The sequence below is a fragment of the Cervus canadensis genome, chromosome 11 (assembly GCF_019320065.1).
Source record: "Cervus canadensis isolate Bull #8, Minnesota chromosome 11, ASM1932006v1, whole genome shotgun sequence".
NCBI classification, from domain to species: Eukaryota; Metazoa; Chordata; class Mammalia; order Artiodactyla; family Cervidae; genus Cervus; species Cervus canadensis.
Window position 1 is genome coordinate 31,827,501 of NC_057396.1, and position 17,176 is coordinate 31,844,676.

At 50.5% G+C, this 17,176-nt stretch overlaps 2 protein-coding genes across 3 annotated transcripts in view; one reads left to right on the top strand and one right to left on the bottom strand.

Moving 5' to 3' along the window:
- Positions 1–10,017, bottom strand: part of OTOG (otogelin) — an 84,001-nt gene extending 73,984 nt beyond the window's left edge. The window contains exons 1-8 of the mRNA XM_043482455.1: positions 9,827–10,017; positions 9,327–9,387; positions 9,101–9,161; positions 5,828–5,906; positions 4,831–4,923; positions 4,507–4,661; positions 1,928–2,046; positions 274–479 (exon numbers count right to left, since the gene is read on the bottom strand). Coding sequence (XP_043338390.1) covers positions 274–479; positions 1,928–2,046; positions 4,507–4,661; positions 4,831–4,923; positions 5,828–5,906; positions 9,101–9,161; positions 9,327–9,387; positions 9,827–9,923 — 871 coding nt within the window. The 5' untranslated portion in view covers positions 9,924–10,017. The remainder of the gene's footprint in view (positions 1–273; positions 480–1,927; positions 2,047–4,506; positions 4,662–4,830; positions 4,924–5,827; positions 5,907–9,100; positions 9,162–9,326; positions 9,388–9,826) is intronic.
- A 3,693-nt stretch (positions 10,018–13,710) lies between these two features.
- Positions 13,711–17,176, top strand: part of USH1C (USH1 protein network component harmonin) — a 48,407-nt gene continuing 44,941 nt past the window's right edge. For both annotated transcript variants that reach the window (XM_043482499.1, XM_043482500.1), the window contains exon 1: positions 13,711–13,828. In XM_043482499.1, coding sequence (XP_043338434.1) covers positions 13,793–13,828 — 36 coding nt within the window. In that variant the 5' untranslated portion in view covers positions 13,711–13,792. The remainder of the gene's footprint in view (positions 13,829–17,176) is intronic.

The following is a 17,176-nucleotide window of genomic DNA, read 5'->3' on the forward strand; positions in this document are numbered from 1 at the left end:
CCCAGACACCTTGCAGGGCCAGTGCCACCTGGCAAAGTGTCCATTAGATCCTCACACAACCTAAGTAGAAATCCTCATTACAGCTATTTTACAAATGAGGAAACTGAGGTCCGGAGTGGTTAAAACACACTTGGAAGAGGCCTCTGACCTCCCACCAGGTCTTTATACCATGACCCCAGGGATCTGTGCCAAGTCCCTTTCCACTCCTCCCAGCCCAACCTATCCCCCACCCCAACAAAAACCTCTTTGGAGGCCACCTGGCCTGCGCCTCACCATAGCTGGTCACCAGGTCATCCTGGGGGTCGGCATTGTTGTTCCCACACAGCCCATGGGTCCAGCCTAGGAACTCTGGACTCATTTTAATGTAGACAGCTGAGGTACCATCCCAGGCAAGCGTGAAGGCCGACTGATGTCGCACAAGGACATAGCCAGCAAGCTGCTGTAGACGCAGGTTCCCCATCACGTGAGGCAGCTGGACCCTGCAGGATACAGCCCAGAGCTTCAGGGCATCCACACCACCTCCACCAGCCCAGGCCCTTCACCAGAGGGCCACCATCCTCTACCCAAAGGACCCACCATGTGCAGAGGATCAGCCTCACCCCCTGGCCACTGACACTACAGGGTCTAAGGTCTCTATTTTCCTTCCCCCTGACTTCTTGGGTGCTTGGAAGTCCACAATTAGAAAGGGGTTCTTTGGTTTTCAGAGTTTTAAAATTGCTTTTCAAAACTATAATTTCCCTTGCTGTCTGGAATCACGGTGAGGACAATCATGGGATTTTGAGCACTAATAGTAGTGACTTTTTATACAAAAATTATTGACATATATTTTATTGATGGTGTTTCAATAAATAAAGCACAGTTAGTTAAGCAGAAAATAATACTTAAAAAATAAAATTGCAATTTCCCTGGCAGGAATAAATCTTAGAGTGACTGAAATTGCCAGTTCCTTTCCCTAGACAGGAGTTTCGGTATAAACAGACATCCACTTTGCTTATATTTTTGGTGGGAAGCAAGAAAGGAGTTGGAGAGAAAAAGAAAAGGCCAAGAGAGAAGACAAACAGGACATAAAGGAAAGAGTTCAGGGCTCCGGCAATCTTGATATCCTCCCGTTTTACTGGCAGAGACTCTCTTAGCCGATCTGGAATTTGGCAACATTAACACAGCTGAAAATCAGGAGGAAAGCAAAAGGAGTGTCTAACCAGTCAAATCTGGAGCCAAAAGAGCCATCTACCAAGGCCATTCACAGGGAAACACTTTGGATCTTCAATTCTACACTTAGCACCAGAAAGCTTGGTTACCCTGTTTCCAGGTCTGAAGCAGGAAATGAGAAAGGGGAGGAGGGTCCCCCTGACAGCAAGATGAAGCAGCAGTGTACAGCCAAAGAAGGAGAGGCCAGTGAAGAAGAGATGCAAGAAAGATTTCCGAAAGGACCACAGTCTGGGACCTTTTGATGTAGGAAGCTGGGACTTCACCCTTTAAATAGTCCCTCAGTCATCCCTGAGGTCCCAACAAGGTAAGTGACATTCAAATGACTCCATGCCATCAGAAAAGGGTGAAAGTGTGCTCAAAGTCTGCTCTGATGAGACTTGAACTATGCAGGATACATTCAGGAAGATTTCCTTCAACTTGTGAAAACAAAAACCTGTTAATCATGCCTATACAGCTATCTGGGAAACTTCACTCATTGCCTGCAAATCCATTGTGTGGAAACCCACAGGGCCTGAGAGTTCCAGAAAATCATGAGGGACTCATCTTTCTGTAAGCCCAGCTGACTAGAAATTCAGCTGACCTGCCAGTATGTTTCTGCCATAGTGGTGGAGATTCTGTTTGCCCCCAGAAAACAACTTGAGAAGGGCAGATGCTCAGCCATCTCCCACCACCCATGCCAAGGAGTAGGGGAGCTCAGGGCAGAAGGTGTTAGCGTTACCTCACGCCTCCATGGGTGACCTCCTTGGCCAGATGGATCTCCTGCTCACCCGCAAAGAAGAGGCTGACAGACCTGGAGCAGGTGTAGGGGAAGGAGCTACACTGCGGGTCGTTGTGCACCTGGGGGGGGAGGGGCATTTCAGAGGCCAGCGTGCAAGCTCCTGCCACTCACCTGATCCCCAGCTTCGGCTGTGGGCCCAGAGGCACCCTGTTGAGCTCCCACTGATGCTGGATTGCCTCCTGCTGCATGGCAAGCCCCTTTCCTCTGTCATCTCTCCCAGTCCCCACAGCACCACAGGGAGGTCAGAGCTGTCTTTACCTGCACCTCAGGGAGGAGGTGGCTCATTCTCAGAGAGGTGAAGTGATACAGGTGACACACACACAGCCAGGATTCCAATCCAACTGTGCTGCCTCCCTATTTCTGGACGTTTTTGTTTATCCACCCCAGCTTATCCCATCAGATTGAAAGCCCAGTTACACACTCACACCATCTCACACTCATAATGAACAGAACACACATCTCATAGGTATATCACAGGGCACTCTCAATGCTCACACTATAAACACGCACTCCTGTCACCACTCTGGTAGAGGTAGCTTAGCTGTCCCCTACACACACATATCACTCCCGGGTCGCCTGTCACATGCGCATCTCCTCTGCCCCCTGCTCAGACAGAACCTACACCTCCAAAGCCACAGGACTCAAGCAAAGTAGGCAGGGGCTGTCAGAGTTTAGGGAAAAGTCTGACATGTATCTCTGCCAAATGTGAAAATCCATCCCATGAGTGAACAAACCTTCCACTAGATTATTGTTAAACATGGTTAGGCAGGCTGGAGCCATTTCAACTAAAAGTAGGACCTGTGAAAGCCATTCCATAGCCTAAATATTTTTCAAACTTTTGCGACCATGGTCCATAGTGAGAAATATATACACATATAAATTAAATAAAACAAAACGTTTTACAAAATAATATTCACCACTATTAATGTGTAATGCATTCCTACAATATTTTCTATTTACATTCTCTTTTTTCTTTATTTTCAAGGTAGTTATGACCTATTAAATTCATTTCATAACTTGTGAATGTGTGGCATCCCACTGGTCTAGGTAATCATAACATGCGTGTGTTAGTTACTCAGTCATGTCCAACTCTTTTTGACCCCATCAACCTATCCCACCAGGTTTCTCTGTACATGGAATTCTCCAGGCAAGAATACTGGAGTGGGTTGCCATTCCCTTCTTCAGGGGATCTTCCCAACCCAGGAATCAAACCTGGGTCTCACACATTGCAGGTGGATTTTTTTTTTTTTACCATCTGAGCCACCATGAAATGACATAGTCATGATGTGTGGTACCCATGCTACTCTGAGGCAAAGAGGGTCAGGGTCCCTGGTCCATCCAGGACCTGGCCCCCAGACAGTCCCTTGGCAGGCCTATGCGTGAGGCAGAAGGGGCACACCCAGCTGGCACAGGGATGACAGTGAGCTCCATGGTCTCCCCCATCTCCCAACCTCTCAGCCTTGACTCCACACTGGCCAAGGTGCCCTCCAGCAGAGCAGCCTCCCCAGCTAGACTCTTCTCCAGGTAAAGAGAGTGCCCGCAGATGACTGCCCACTTGACACACAGGGTAAATGTGAAAATCAAATCTGTCCGACCATGAGACTGTGACTCTCACATGTGTTCATACACAAGACAAGCTTTTACTGAGCATTAATCCAGGTACTGGGAATAGCAATTGAAAAGACATGGTCCCCCTGCCCAGAAAACTTGTATCTGGAGAGGAGACCAATCCAGAAACAGAGTTTTGTAAGAGAGACACAATGACAGGGTAATGGTGTGGAACACTGGTTCCACAGAAAGGAGCCCCTGAGCCCACTCAGGAGGTCAGAGTGTGCAAAAAGTCTCCTTTGAAGAGGTCACCCTCAGGTGAGTCATTCAGGACCTCCACCATTTCCTCTGTGGCACGACGCTTTTTCTTATCTAAGGTTCATACCATAGCACCCAATGTTCCTTTGACCTAGAGTGTTCTCCTGTCTATCCCCATCCCTTCACTTGTCTAGCTCTAATTCATTCTTCCAATACCAATATAAATATCACTTCCTCCAGCAGGAAGCCCTCCCTGATCACCATCTTTCCCAATAGGCGAGGTTAGGTTTCGATCACATGCTCTTCTAACCATTTGACACTTCTCTGTTGCACTCAGTGGCATCTGAAATGATTCATTTGACTTGATGTCTGTTTTCCCCATTAGACTGTAAGTTACATGAGGACAGAGACCATATCTGTGTTGTTGTCCACAGGGCCAGCACCAGGCCTTGTGCCAGGAAAAAGAGTACAACTATGCACTTAATAAATACTTGGTGAATGAGGGACTACATGAATTGCCAGGGGCAACCAGAACCATGGAGTGAGAACCATGGAGCCTTCGGCTCCCTCTGGGTGCAGAAGCCCTGGACAGGAGCTGGGAGGGTGAAGCAAAGTGCCAGCCTCTTTAACTCTGCCGAGCAGAGCCCAGGCATCCACGCCTTCAGGGCCTAGAGGAACCTTCCCGAACAGGCAGGGAGCAGTGAACACCTCACCTGGACTGAGAAGATCTGCCCCTCAGGTTCATGGCGCCCCACCAGAGTATAGCTGCCCTTCCCAGACAGGTAGTAGTAGAGGCCATCAAATGTCTCCACGTGATGCTGTCCCCACGCCCGGCAGATGCTGTCTCTCTCAGGGCCGGCATTGTACACTGAGCCAGGGACAAAAAGGGCATCTCTGTGTGTAGCAGCTGTGGACACTGAGCCCAGGGCTAGTGGGTTCCACCCCCACTCCCTCTAGCCCAGACCCCTGAGTCTCAGGTCCACAGCTTTTCTTAAACCTGTGACCCCTCCCAGAGGTGGAATGGAGCCCAGACTCACCCATCTGGCAGCGCGGCCCAGTAGCATTGAAGCGCCTGCAGTCACAGAAGGCCGGGTGCACACATTCGCCCCCGTTGAAGCAGGAGAACAAGTCTGCAAGGAAGACGCAAGGCATCGCTCCATCAAGCTGAGAATGGCAGAATCCACTGACGCAGCACCTCCATCATAATGGGACCCCAGGCCCGCACCCTCCCAGAGAGACATGGAGCTCAGATCCCCATCACAGGTAGCCCCAACTTTCCTCAGGAGCTGGCTTTGATGGGGGCAGGAGCAGGGTGCCTCAGACAGCTGCCCTACCCTCTCCCTAATAGGTCCTAAAGTCTCAGAGTACTGACCTTCGGTATGTATCAAGTAGACCCCAGGCCAGCCCCACCTAGGCCTTCAGTTTCCTAAACTAAAAGTCTTGGCCACTAAGCAAGGAAGGCATCAAAGCTGTGAATACAGAGCATGAGGGGTGAGCAGGAGCCTGCCCAGAGCTCTTCATGGACTGCTCTTCCTCGCTGCTCCATAAGCTTAGGGGAAGAGTCCATAGCATAAACCAGGGGAAGCGGAGGGGCTTCGCATTGGAATGTAGTAGAAAGGAAGGCCACCGAGGATGCAAGGACAAAGCAGAGTGGAGTGTGGTGAGGGAGGGAGGGATAATGTGAGAAGAGGGACCACAGACAGAGACCAGGTGAGAGGAGAGGCCACAAAAACGTAGAGAGAGGCTACAGACACAGAGTGAGATCCAGGGGGGAACCACCACTAAACAAGAAGCTCAACCTCACTAGAGTCAGCCAATGTGAGGGGGGACAGCCGCTGGGCCGTGGTCATGAAACAGGACATTCCTCAGCCAGGAAGGAGAAGCAGAGTAGAACTGGAGGCTGGGGACAGTGGAAAGAGACCCCCTGCAGGGAAAAGAGGTGCCAGGAGGCCCCAAGAAAGCCCCAGGCTTCCCTCACAGGCCTTTCTGCAGGCGAGGGCCTCCCAAGAGCCACAGGGAAGGGGGGGCACTTACAAGACGGTGCACATTTGGCCCGATGGAGCCGCCTTTCCCAGGAAGACATGGCCAAGGAATCCAGGAACTCAGCTTCCTCCTTTTACAGATAGGAGACAGAAGAGAATTCATTCAAGGGCTGACCTCAGGGATGGCAGGCTTCCTGCAGGTCCCAGCCCTTCCTGTTCACTACCTGGAGGAAGACAGGCCCACTGCTGCTAGGTGCCCCAGTTACCCAGCCCACCTCTGAGAGGCCTGGAGGCAGGATTTTCAGGTGGTGTGAGGCCTGGCTTACACCCTCCCGAGTGGCATCTCACTGGCAGGCTGGGGAGGCCTGTAGCCTGAACTCAACCCCCTCCCCTCCATGCTCCAGTGTTCCCCGGCCTCCCCCGACTCCCTCCCTAGTAAACCTTTGTGTGCTCCACAGACCAGCACAAAACCACCTTGTCTGGAGAACAAACACAACACCTCCTCACCACAGAAACCGTATGGGGCAGAGCTGAGAAACAAAGGCAGCCCCTCAACCCAGGGCAGGGGAACATCCCCCACCCCAACTCAGCTTTTTGGGCTCTTCTATCAACAAAAACAATGCCTCATGGATCACTACCTGCCGTTCTCAGAACTCGTCCAAGTCGGAACCCTCCCCAATACCACAAATCTGAGGACAAAGGCAAAGCCCCGCTGAGATCCTATTTTCCAGACCAGAAACCCCATCCCATGGTCTCTTGAGATATGAACATCTGAAATCAGGACTTCCCCGAACATCATTTCACTGTGTTCAGTCCCTCTCAGGACTCCAGCCTGAGGGTCTGATGTCACCGAGGACTGGGACCCTTGGCACAGTAGGATCCTCATTCTCAGGGCCTAAGTCCTCTCATTTGTACAGCTTCTGGGACAGAGGGCCCAGCCTGGCCGAGGTACAGGGAACAAGAGCACGTGTTCTTGCTCACAGGGCTGATAAGACATGAACCACACTGAGGGTGTTTGTCTCATGGATTTTCTCCCTCACTGTCACCTCCTCATCCCTGGGCTAAATCCCCAGCCTCTAGCAAAGACTAGGAAGACAGAAAAACTCAGAACCCTTGGTCCCTGGAGCCCAACCCCAGCTCTTTGTCCCTCCTGTGGGTTGTATCTCTCCACCTCCTGCCTGGCCTGTGCTGCAACGAATCGAGGCCATTTCTGGAGAAGTATTTTAAATCCTTTCCAAATGATTCATCTTCAGTATAGATGGGGAGTTCTTAATCATTTTTATGCCATGAATCCCTCTGACAATCTAGTGACGATTATGGGCCCCCTCTTGCAACAGATGTTTCTAGATACATAAAATAAAACATAAGATTATAAAGGAAATCAAACATATTGCAATGCAGTGATCAAATATTTTATAAAAGTGAGTAATGGTAATATTTGTGCTTCTTTATTAATACATTTAATCACAGGACCAAGTGACAGGCCATACCACTGCCAGTATGTGGGAGCAATGAGCATAGATGCAATCTGGAGCCAGCGACAATTGCAAGCTGATAGGAAAATGCCTGTGATTTCTATTAATAAGAGTCACAGATACTGCTAATATTCTGTGGTCTATAATGTCTAGCAGTAATTAAAGGGAAGACTAAAATTCCAGTTCCATTGAGGTTCCCATAAATAACAATGCATTTCCCCCCACCTCCACCCCGATCCAAGTTCATAGACTTCTGGTCTACACCAGCAATTCTCTAGAGAATGGCTGAGCTCTATAGAGTGAGGCAGCACAGAAATGAAGGATGGTAAGCTACTGGTCTGAGACCTCCCCTTCCCTTATTTAAGAGGGCATTCCAGGCAGAAGCCTTTGAGGGCTCCCCAGGTTCACTTTCTAAGTAGCCTCATTCCTGCCCAGCCTCCTCCAACTCCAATTGCCTTCAAGGAGGGCCATTCTAACCCCTTGTTTGTTCTCAGGAGTAATGTGAGAAACCTATTGGGGTGGCCTGGTCTAGATGCTTCCCCAAGGAAAAGAAAGGGAGGCGTACCCTGGAATCCAGTAAGGAAAGAAGTCCTCTAGGGGAGTGAAGTGCTTGGGTAGGATCACTGCCCCACTAAAATAAAGGGATCCCTGGAGTCCAGTGGGGGCATTTATGATGTGGGAGAACACGCTAGCTAGGAGACCATGCTCTGCCTGTGCCCTGAGGGCCCGGCAAATCATCCACCTGCCTCAGTATCCCCATTCATAAAAAGAATGATGAAAACATTTTAAGAATAAAATAAAAACTAAATAAAAAGAATGACAACATTTTCTTTCAGTTCAATCTGGGGCCTGGAGAAATGGGAAAAAAAGATACAAAACCCCCACATAATCCAGACATTCCAAAGTAAGCATGCCACCTCCTTCCTTGGGATCTTCATATCTATTTCAAAAGGGCAGGTATTTGGGACACACTGTTTTCTATTATAAAGGATGCTTCCATTCTGCTGGCACAAGGAGCTCCCCAGAGCGAATCCCAAGGGCCAGGGTGTGTGAACTGAGGCTCAAGATTCTCTGGGGGGCCTGATATCAGGTGGGCTGTATTTATATTACGTTTGTGGTTGTAGAAAGGAGACAGATGCAAGCCAGGACTAGAAAAGAAACCTGAGTCACTTGATCCAGAGACCGACCGAAGTTTGGCAAAGAGAGAAAAGCATCACCTCTTCCTAAAGTACAGAGGATCTGATATGACAGAAAACCACAAAATTCTGTAAAGCAATCATCCTTCAATCAAAAAAAAATTTTTTTTAAGTAATAAAGCACAGAGGATCTAGAGAGGGTGGGCAACAGGGGATGGTCAGGATTTAGAGGATGGCTCGCTTCTTAACCAACCCTTCCCTGCAGGCCCCACCAGGTGACCCAGTTTTGTCTCTCCCCTCAAAGCAGCATTTCTGGGGCACTGCTCAGGGGATGAAGAGGGACCTCTGACAGGGTTTAGGCCAGGCAGGGAATAGAGAACTCCACTCTCCCAAACCCTCACCTTCCCGCTTTCACCCAGGAAAGGAAAGAGCTGAGCTGTCTCCTGATGGCGACTCTGTGCCCTCTTCCTCTAAAACACAATTTATAAATAAACAAAAGTTGGCTCTAGGGCCCCAAGGGATTAGGAAAGCAGAAGTAGAAATATCCTATGAATTCGCATTCTTCAGACACATACTAAGAATCTTGTTGGTTCCCTTTTGAATAACTGTAGAAACATACTTCCTGCCACCTACAGAGCTCCCAGACAGCCTCAAACCCAGACAGAAATAAGCCCCTGCCCAGTGAAGTGCCCCCTTCCCCAGGCCTCCCCTTACCTGGCCTCCCATCATGGTGGTAGCATCCCCTATGGCAAGGACTGCCTCCTGATGGCTGTGGCTAGGTGAGAAACAAGCCTGGCGTGGGTGAGGGGAGAGGAGTGGGCCATGCCTCCCCACCACCCCCAGGCCCATCCCACCCCCTGTGCTAACCCCTGAGGTCACCCATGACAGGAATGAAGATGGAACCAGTGAGTGGGGTAGCTACCAGTTCTTGCCTACTCACCTGGGATCCTGGGCTGGCTCAGGCTGCAGCTCTGCATTGCCCCGGGGTGTGGGTGCTGCGGCTGGAGGTGGGGGGATTACTACCCACTCAAGCTATGCCCCTCACCCCTTCTCAACCGGTTCTCCACCTGATGGGAAGCCTCTCTCATACCTGCCATCACCCCCATTCTCTCTCCCTGCAGCCTTCTCAAACCCTTTCTCCCCCTCCCTGGGGACACTTTTCCAACAAGTATCTCCCTCCTCCTTCCTACTCTCTGTGCCCCAGTTCTCTCTGGTTCCCCCTCCTTGGATCTCTCTTCCACGCTGCCCAGCTTGAGAGCCATTCCCCTGACTGCGGATGGCCTTTCTTTCCTTCTGCGGTCCCTCTCCCCGGGCCCACTCCCTGGCTGTCCCCTGCCTTCCCTCAAACCTTCTTTCTTTCCCCTCTCTCCAACTGGCCCAGGCCTGTCCCTCTAAACGTTCTCCAGGTTCCTGGCCTCCCCTAGTCCACACCCCTCTCACCGAGAGACTGCAGTGGTGGAAACTCCCCAGCCGGCTCACCCCGGGGCAGCCAGACGCAAGCTACGAGCAGGCAGAACACTGGCGCCGGGGCCCCCATAGGGGCGCGCGGGGTCCGGGAAGCCTGAGCGCAGGACCAGTCCGAGTGCCTCTCCCGCGAAGGTCGGGTCACCCCTCCACTGGTTGGAGGCCACGGCGCCTCTCGCTCTCTTGCCCCAGGGTACCCTTGACTCCGCCTCCCAGGCACTTGGCTCCGCCCCGAGCTAGAGTGACAGGACCGCCCAACTTATTACCATAATTTAGGAGCCTGACGGGTGGGGGCGCCGCCTTTGTTCTTCTTGGCCTGTGGCTGCCCCTCCCCAAGGGAGCTTGGATTCAGATCACACTCAGTGCTAAGTCCCTTGGGGGAGCAAGGAGGCAGGCAGTCTGTGCAGCTTCCAACATCCCTTGCTCCTCAGAGATCCCTGGCTCAGGAACCTGGGTTCTGGAAGCTCCTTACTAGGTTCTTGGGGACCCAAGATGCTGGTATGAGTCTGGTCCTATGCTCTCCTTTTACAGAGGTCCCAGGAGGCACAACTCAGTGGTCAGGGGCAAAACCATGGCTCAGGCCTGCAGAGTCCTAGCCTGTGCTTACACCATTTCCCACTACAGCCTCCTGGGTCCCCAAGACCCCACTCTATCCCTAGTTTTGAGCACCTCTAGGGGTTGGATCATGCCTCAGTTCTCTGTGTGTCCAGCACTAGATCAGACCCCAGCTCAGGATATGCTGACTCACAGAAATGCCTTACACTCAGGTATTATTGGTCCCATTGAGGCCTGACTTTGACAAAAACAGCTTTAGTTTTGTGAATAGGATACACTCTGCCCAGGAAAAAATTGGACTGGTAGAAATGTTGACCTGAGTGTCTTGGGAAACTTTGCATCTTTCACGTGGCCAACTAAGTGTTAGAACATCAACCAGATGCCAGGCCTTGCAGATGGTGATGATGATAGTGTCAGCCCTCATAGGCCCCTGGGCAGAGGTGTGTATTTGGGATGCATTTATTCATTCATCCAGTCAACAAATTTATTGAGCATCTGCTCCTCGCCACACACTGTTCTGGAAATACAGTGGTAAATAAAGCACGGATAACTATCTCCACACGGCGTATTTGAAGCCATGGGCTTAGGTGGGACGATGAAGAGGAGAAAGCCAAGGATGGAACCTTAAAGAACACCAGTTAAGGAAGAGGTGAAAGCAAAATTGTCTTAGAGAAAGCTTGAAAAAGAACATTCATGGTGTAATAGGGAAGGACAAATCTGACTCCATATTGAATCTGTTTCCTTTACTTTAACCTTTGTATTCTATTCCTTTTGCTCTAAATCAAAAATGTAGCCAATAGTGTGAAATATACAGGATAACCCATTTTCAGGGATCTGACCATTAAAGGTCTAATACTTTCCCACTCATATAGAGATAAAAGTTTCAGAACAGAGAATAACATTTGTCTTGTTTGATATTTACAGGAACGTTGAGACCCAGGCTATGTGGACAGCTATAAGAACAAAGGATTCCAGCGTCCAGAAGTTTGCAACATCCAACCACACTCCCTCCCCTTTTAGTATAAAAGATGCCTGCTTCCTCTTTCAGTATAAAAGAAGCCTGAATTCTAACTCAGGGAAGATGGTTCTTTGGAACTCTAGTCCACTATCTTCTTGGTCTGCTGGCTTTACAAATAAGGTCATGGTTTCTTCCCCAACAAGTCATCTCTCAATTTATTGGTCTGTTGTGCAACAAACAGCATGAGCTTGGGCTTGCTATCAATGGGAAAGGAGAACCAGGACTCAGTTTTGTCCCTAAAACCAGGAGGGAGGCATTTAGAGAAGAACATCTGTGTGGGCAGTGTTCAGGTAAAAGAAGGATTGGGTGTCAATGGATGTCATTCACCCTCATAAGGGCATTTCTGCTCTGCCTGAAATCTACACATGAAATAAACAGCCATATGACATAGTTATGAAATGCAGAAAGTCAAAAAAGTCAGTTGGAGGGGAATTTATTTTGTGCACTTTTCTTAAACCTTTGAAAATTCCACAAGTCTTTTATCTCTGACACAACTAAGGGGAGAATATGGATGCTATTTTAAGATTCTTTTCCAGAAAAGATTTACATCTCAAATTAGGTCATAATTTAGACAAATAAAAATAGTCTGCTGGCAAAACTTCAGCTATTGCAGGTGGGCTGCAAAGGAGGGGGGTCTCTAGGTGCCTCTGAAATCACAGTAATTCACTGATTTGGGCTGCAGTCCAGCTCCTGTTCCCTCCCCTTTGACATGGTACAAACAGGGCAGGCCCTTGCCCTGGGTTGAATGCAGAAACAAATAAACAAATTCATAATTAAAGGTGCCCACTCTTTCCATTCACAACTGTCTTTATCACCCCTCACCCCCTCTGTGCTCTCAGTCTGTCTCAGGCTTGGTTCATCATTATCTTTGCACCCCAGCACTAGACCTGATCTGGGTGGGGCAGCAGAGACCGGTGGCCTGAAAGGAGATCTTCGTTCCCTGCCCAGGAATTGAATCTGGATAGCCTGGATGAAAACCAGGAGTCCTAGCCACCAAACCAGCAAGGGCTAGAGGCTAGAAGGTAGTTTTCCCTGGATCTTTGCCCGCAGTGAAAAGTGCATTTATCACGGAGGCAGAAACTGTAAATGCAGGTACAAAGTTTACTTTAGAGACAGCACAACAAGTGGGAGAGTGCATAGAGAAACAGGTTGTTTAGTTGAGATAGAAGCAAGGCTGAGATGCACACCCAGAGACAAAGTGTGTGGGTGTACCCCCGTCTGAGGAGTACATTTATATACATTTAAATCATTTATATAGGTCAGTATTTCCAGGCCTTTGTCATCTTTCAGGCCAATTGTCTGATTTTCTTTTTCCATACCTGGCCTACCCTGGGACCCTCCCCTGGGGGTGTGCACACATTCCGTCAGCCAAGGTGGATCTCAAAGTGAAGGCTTCTGGGAGGAGCAAGACTCATATGGCCTGGCGTTATCCCCTGAGTTTTAACTCCAAGGAGCCTTTCTGCACATGTGTAGTGTCTCCCGTATCATCTACTCAGACTGGACTTTTGCCTTATTCCCTTGAGATGCTTACAGGAGACAAAGACTTTCTATTTACCCTGTTTCTGTCGTTGCTTCCATTTGAGAGAGCAAACAGGGGGCTGGTGGTCAGTTCCTCTACTGCAGCCCACCTATCTCTTGCCTCAGGAAATGCAAAGAGGAGGCAGGCTGGCTGATTGTAAGTGTCCAACCTGGAGCCGGTCGGTCTCCTACCTCAGATCTTAGTTGAACTGAATCAAATGAACCAGACGGGGCCTCATCCCTGGGTAAAGGTCGGCTGTAAATCAGGATGTCATTTCCAGGCCCTCCCATGCTTGTGTGTGTGTGTGTGTGTGTGTGTGTGTGTGTGTGTGAGTGGAGGGGAGCTAGGGAAGTGTGGGAGAGGAAGTCAGTGGAGAAGGGGCTCTCCTACCCACGGTTCAGGTTCCTGTGGGCTACAGTAAGACCCAGCCCCAAGGAATTCACAAACAGGGTTCTTCCAAGTTGGAAAAGTCCAGGGAAGCGCCCATATAGAATGTACACTAAAGGTGAGATGCTTGGCAAGGGGTGTCAGACAGCTTCCTGAGATCCGTTACCTTAATCGCGTGTGTTTGGGAGCCACTCCAAGGGCAGGGCCAGTCACACGTCCAGCCGTCGCTGCCGCCACCATAGACGCACCCTCCTGGCCAGCGGCTCTTGGTGAGAGGCGGCAAGATTCAGGACAGGTGCCTCCCGCCGCCCCGGCGCCCCGCCCCGTCCGCCCCAGGCCCCACCTCCTCCTTCCCAGGCTCCGCCTGTCACGGTCGCCGCCTCTGCGGGCTGGGGCAGCCGGGCACCCAGAAGCCGGCACCCGAAGGAGCGGAACCGAAGGAGCGACTCGATCCAGCCCAGCCATGGATCGGAAGGTGGCCCGAGAATTCCGGCACAAGGTCAGAGCCACTGGCGGCCCCTCTGGCGGCCCCGCGGAGTCCGGGGGCAGAGTGGGTGGGCGGTGGATACCCTCGGCACCACCCCTCCCTTGCCAGCCAGTCCTGGGGCTCTGGGTGGGTTGGGACCCTGAGGGTCCTTTGGTTGCCAGCAGGAATCCCCAGTAAAATGGGGGAGGAGCATTGGGACTCTAGGTGTAGAAGCCACTAAACAGATCTCCTTCCTGAAAGTGTCCTTTTTCTTAATACGCTGCGGGGGGGAGGGGGTTAGAATTCCTTCTGATCTTGTCTTAAGATGGGATAATTCTCTGAGATGCCCCATAGTGGGCAACGACCCCCTCCCCCCTGCCCTGCTCCCTCCTAGCGCCCCCAGCTCTGGGCTGTTGGAGCATGTGGAGAGGCTCTGGGATAGTGGCTGAGAGGTGAGGACTGGGAGGGAGGGCAAGTGGATGCCTCCATCTGTCTTCTGACCTGAAAATTCGAGTTAGAGGCACATCAGACAGCCCACTCCCCACCTAAGAGCATTTCTTAGGACCTGAGAAATAGCCAAGGAACTGCCCAGGGGGCCGTGGGAGTCAGCCAGACCCTTCAGGCTCTCCCCTAGGGTGTCCCAGTGAGGGGCCTCATTGGTGGCCCAGAACTGTCAGAGACCGTCGCTGGGTTTGACCCAGGCTTCCCAGAACTGTTTCCAGAGCTGTGCAGGAGTTGCTGAGGCCCTGAGGTCAGAGAGGACCCTTTGAAGAGATCCAGTGTACCTCCCCACTAGCCCTGAGGATGCCTCAGCCCAAGGGTGCAGCCAGGGGTGTCTGGAGCTACCTACAGGCCCTGCCTGAGGGAAGGGTGACTGCGCCTTGAGACCCACCCAGAGGGGCAGTGTCTTTAGATTCAGCCAACCACCTTCCCAAGCCTGAGGGGGCAGAGCTCAGGCAGACAAGGTCTGGGAGCTTGGCCCCCCTCTCGCCACAGAGAAGCCCAGCGGAGCTCAAGGAGCAGCCAGCATGGAGGCCACAGGGGCTAAGGGTTGTGGCCTGGGATTAGGGACCAACGGTCAGTTGTTCATTTAAGAAACATGTTTTGAGCACCCAGTCTGTGCCTTCAAGTTACTGGTCATGTGGGTGGGTGACAGACCCTACACTAACAACTAACCACACCTGGGTGCTGAGTGTTGGAAACAAGGTTTGCTGGGGGCACGAAGGGGACAGATCCTGCTGGCCGGAGTCTTCTAAAAATGAGGCCTTGGGATCCCAGGGATGAGAGAGAACCGGAAGTTCACGCAGGAGTGTGGGGGCTGGGAAATAACAAGGGGAGTGTGAGACAGTGTTCACCAGCGCATCCTTTTGCAAAGAGACCTGAGAGGAGAAATTTCAGCCGCCAGGGACATTTGGTGAGTGTAGATTTCAGGCAACTCACTTGCCGGTCCCCTACCCCAAGATGACTCAGGCTTGAATTTCACTTTCCTGCCCTGGGGTTGAAAGTAAGGTCGGGTCCTCTTTTGTCTTCTCCTCATGAGGTACTTTTCTTTACCTCTTTGAGAGCGTTGTTTCTGGGGTCCCCGATATCTGACTCAACCCCTGGGTTAGCCCCTGTTTCTCTTCCCCAGGCCCCATGGGCCCCAAAGGGCCTCAGGCCTGTGTGTGTTTCCACCGCCCTGCTCTTCCTCATCACAAGAGTCATTACCTATTAATGCCCTGAGTGTGCAGGCGGGGCGTGCTGGGCAAGGCTGGGGCTGGACTTTGTGCTCTGTTGCTTTGGAGGCTGCAGCAGCCTTCCCCTCCCAGTTTGGAGATCATCTGGGAACTGGGGAGAGAGGATGAAGCAGCCGGGGAGAGACCTTGCTGTTGATTGCTTTCTAGATGCCCCTTCCTTAGTGTTTCAGAGCAAATTTACCCCGTTGAGAATGTTATGTAATCTAAATAAATCCTTAGTCGTTGGAGGTAGCATTAAAGGTAGTGTGTTGTCACAGATAGTGCTGTGTGACCTGGAGAAAGTTATTAACTTTCTTTAATTCTTTAAATTTAAGATTCTTTACCACCTCAGCCACCAGATGTTCTACCCAATGAGGTAGAAATTGGCTCAAATCTCAGTCCTGTCACTCACTGCAGTGAGACCTTGAGCAAGCCACTTAACCTCGCTGAGCTTTAGTTTCCTTCACTGTGAGATGGAATTCGTTGTGCTCACCTCACAGGATGATTAGGATGAAATAGGAATTCAAATATTGGCTTCTCTGGTTGTGAAGCAACCATTTGGTAAATGGCCTCACTATTCCCCACTGATGCCTGCAGAGCATCCTAATGGATGACCCAACAGTCTCCAGACCATTGAGCGGGGACTGTTGGGCTTGTACGGTTTCCCCAAGGCCATGAGCAGCACTTGCATGCCCTTCCTGGTCACAGCCTTCAGCCAGGATACCAAGGCAAGGGGAGGGGGGCATCAGAGACTAAGGCTTCCCCCCAAGAGAACCAGCTTTTCAAAAGAAACACTGCACCTGCAGGTTGCAGGAACTTGGTTACTCATTTGATCACAAAGTATTTATTGACTGTTCAGCAATCACATATTCATGGGCATCTGTAGTGTACCCTGCCCAAAGCTAGGCATCTGGCAGAAGAGGTTTGAGGGATAAATAAGGTCAGAAAGAGCCTCTGCCTTCAAGGGATTTGCTAATCTTTCATTCATTCATGCACGCATGCAATAAATACTGAGTTGCTAATACATGCCAGGCAGTACTCTAACCATTGAATAATAAAACAAAGTCTCTGCCCTCTTAGAGAGTACGTTCTAGTAGGGAAGACAGACAGTTAACAAGCAAACCAATGGAAGTGTCATAAAATGCCAAATAGTAATGAATGCTATGAAAAAAATAAACTGAGTGAGGTGAAGGGATAAAGAGTGACAAGATAGTACTTTTTATAAGATAGTCAGGAGAACCTCTCTGAAAAAAGTGGTATTTCAGCAAAGATATAAAGACATAAAAGAAATGAGGGGAGGAGTCATGCAGATATATGACTGCATATTTCAACATGCAGTCATTTCTACCTCATTTCTACCTCATGAGCCGATTTCTACCTCATTGGGTAGAACACCTGGTGTCTCAGGTGGTAAGAAGAACATTCCAGGAAGAGGGAACAGCAAGTGCAAAGGCCCTGAGGCAAGCATCTGGTTGCCTTCTTTAGGAACAGCAAGTAGAATGGTGTTTCTGAGAGGACTTAGAGAATGAAGAGTGGTGGGAGATGGATCAGAGGGGTGGTGGAGTCCTAATGGGCCACACTCAGGATTTGGGGTTTTGTTCTAAGTGAGAGAAGCCAGCAGGGGAGTGATGATTGACTCACATTTTAAGAGGATTGCTCTGACTGC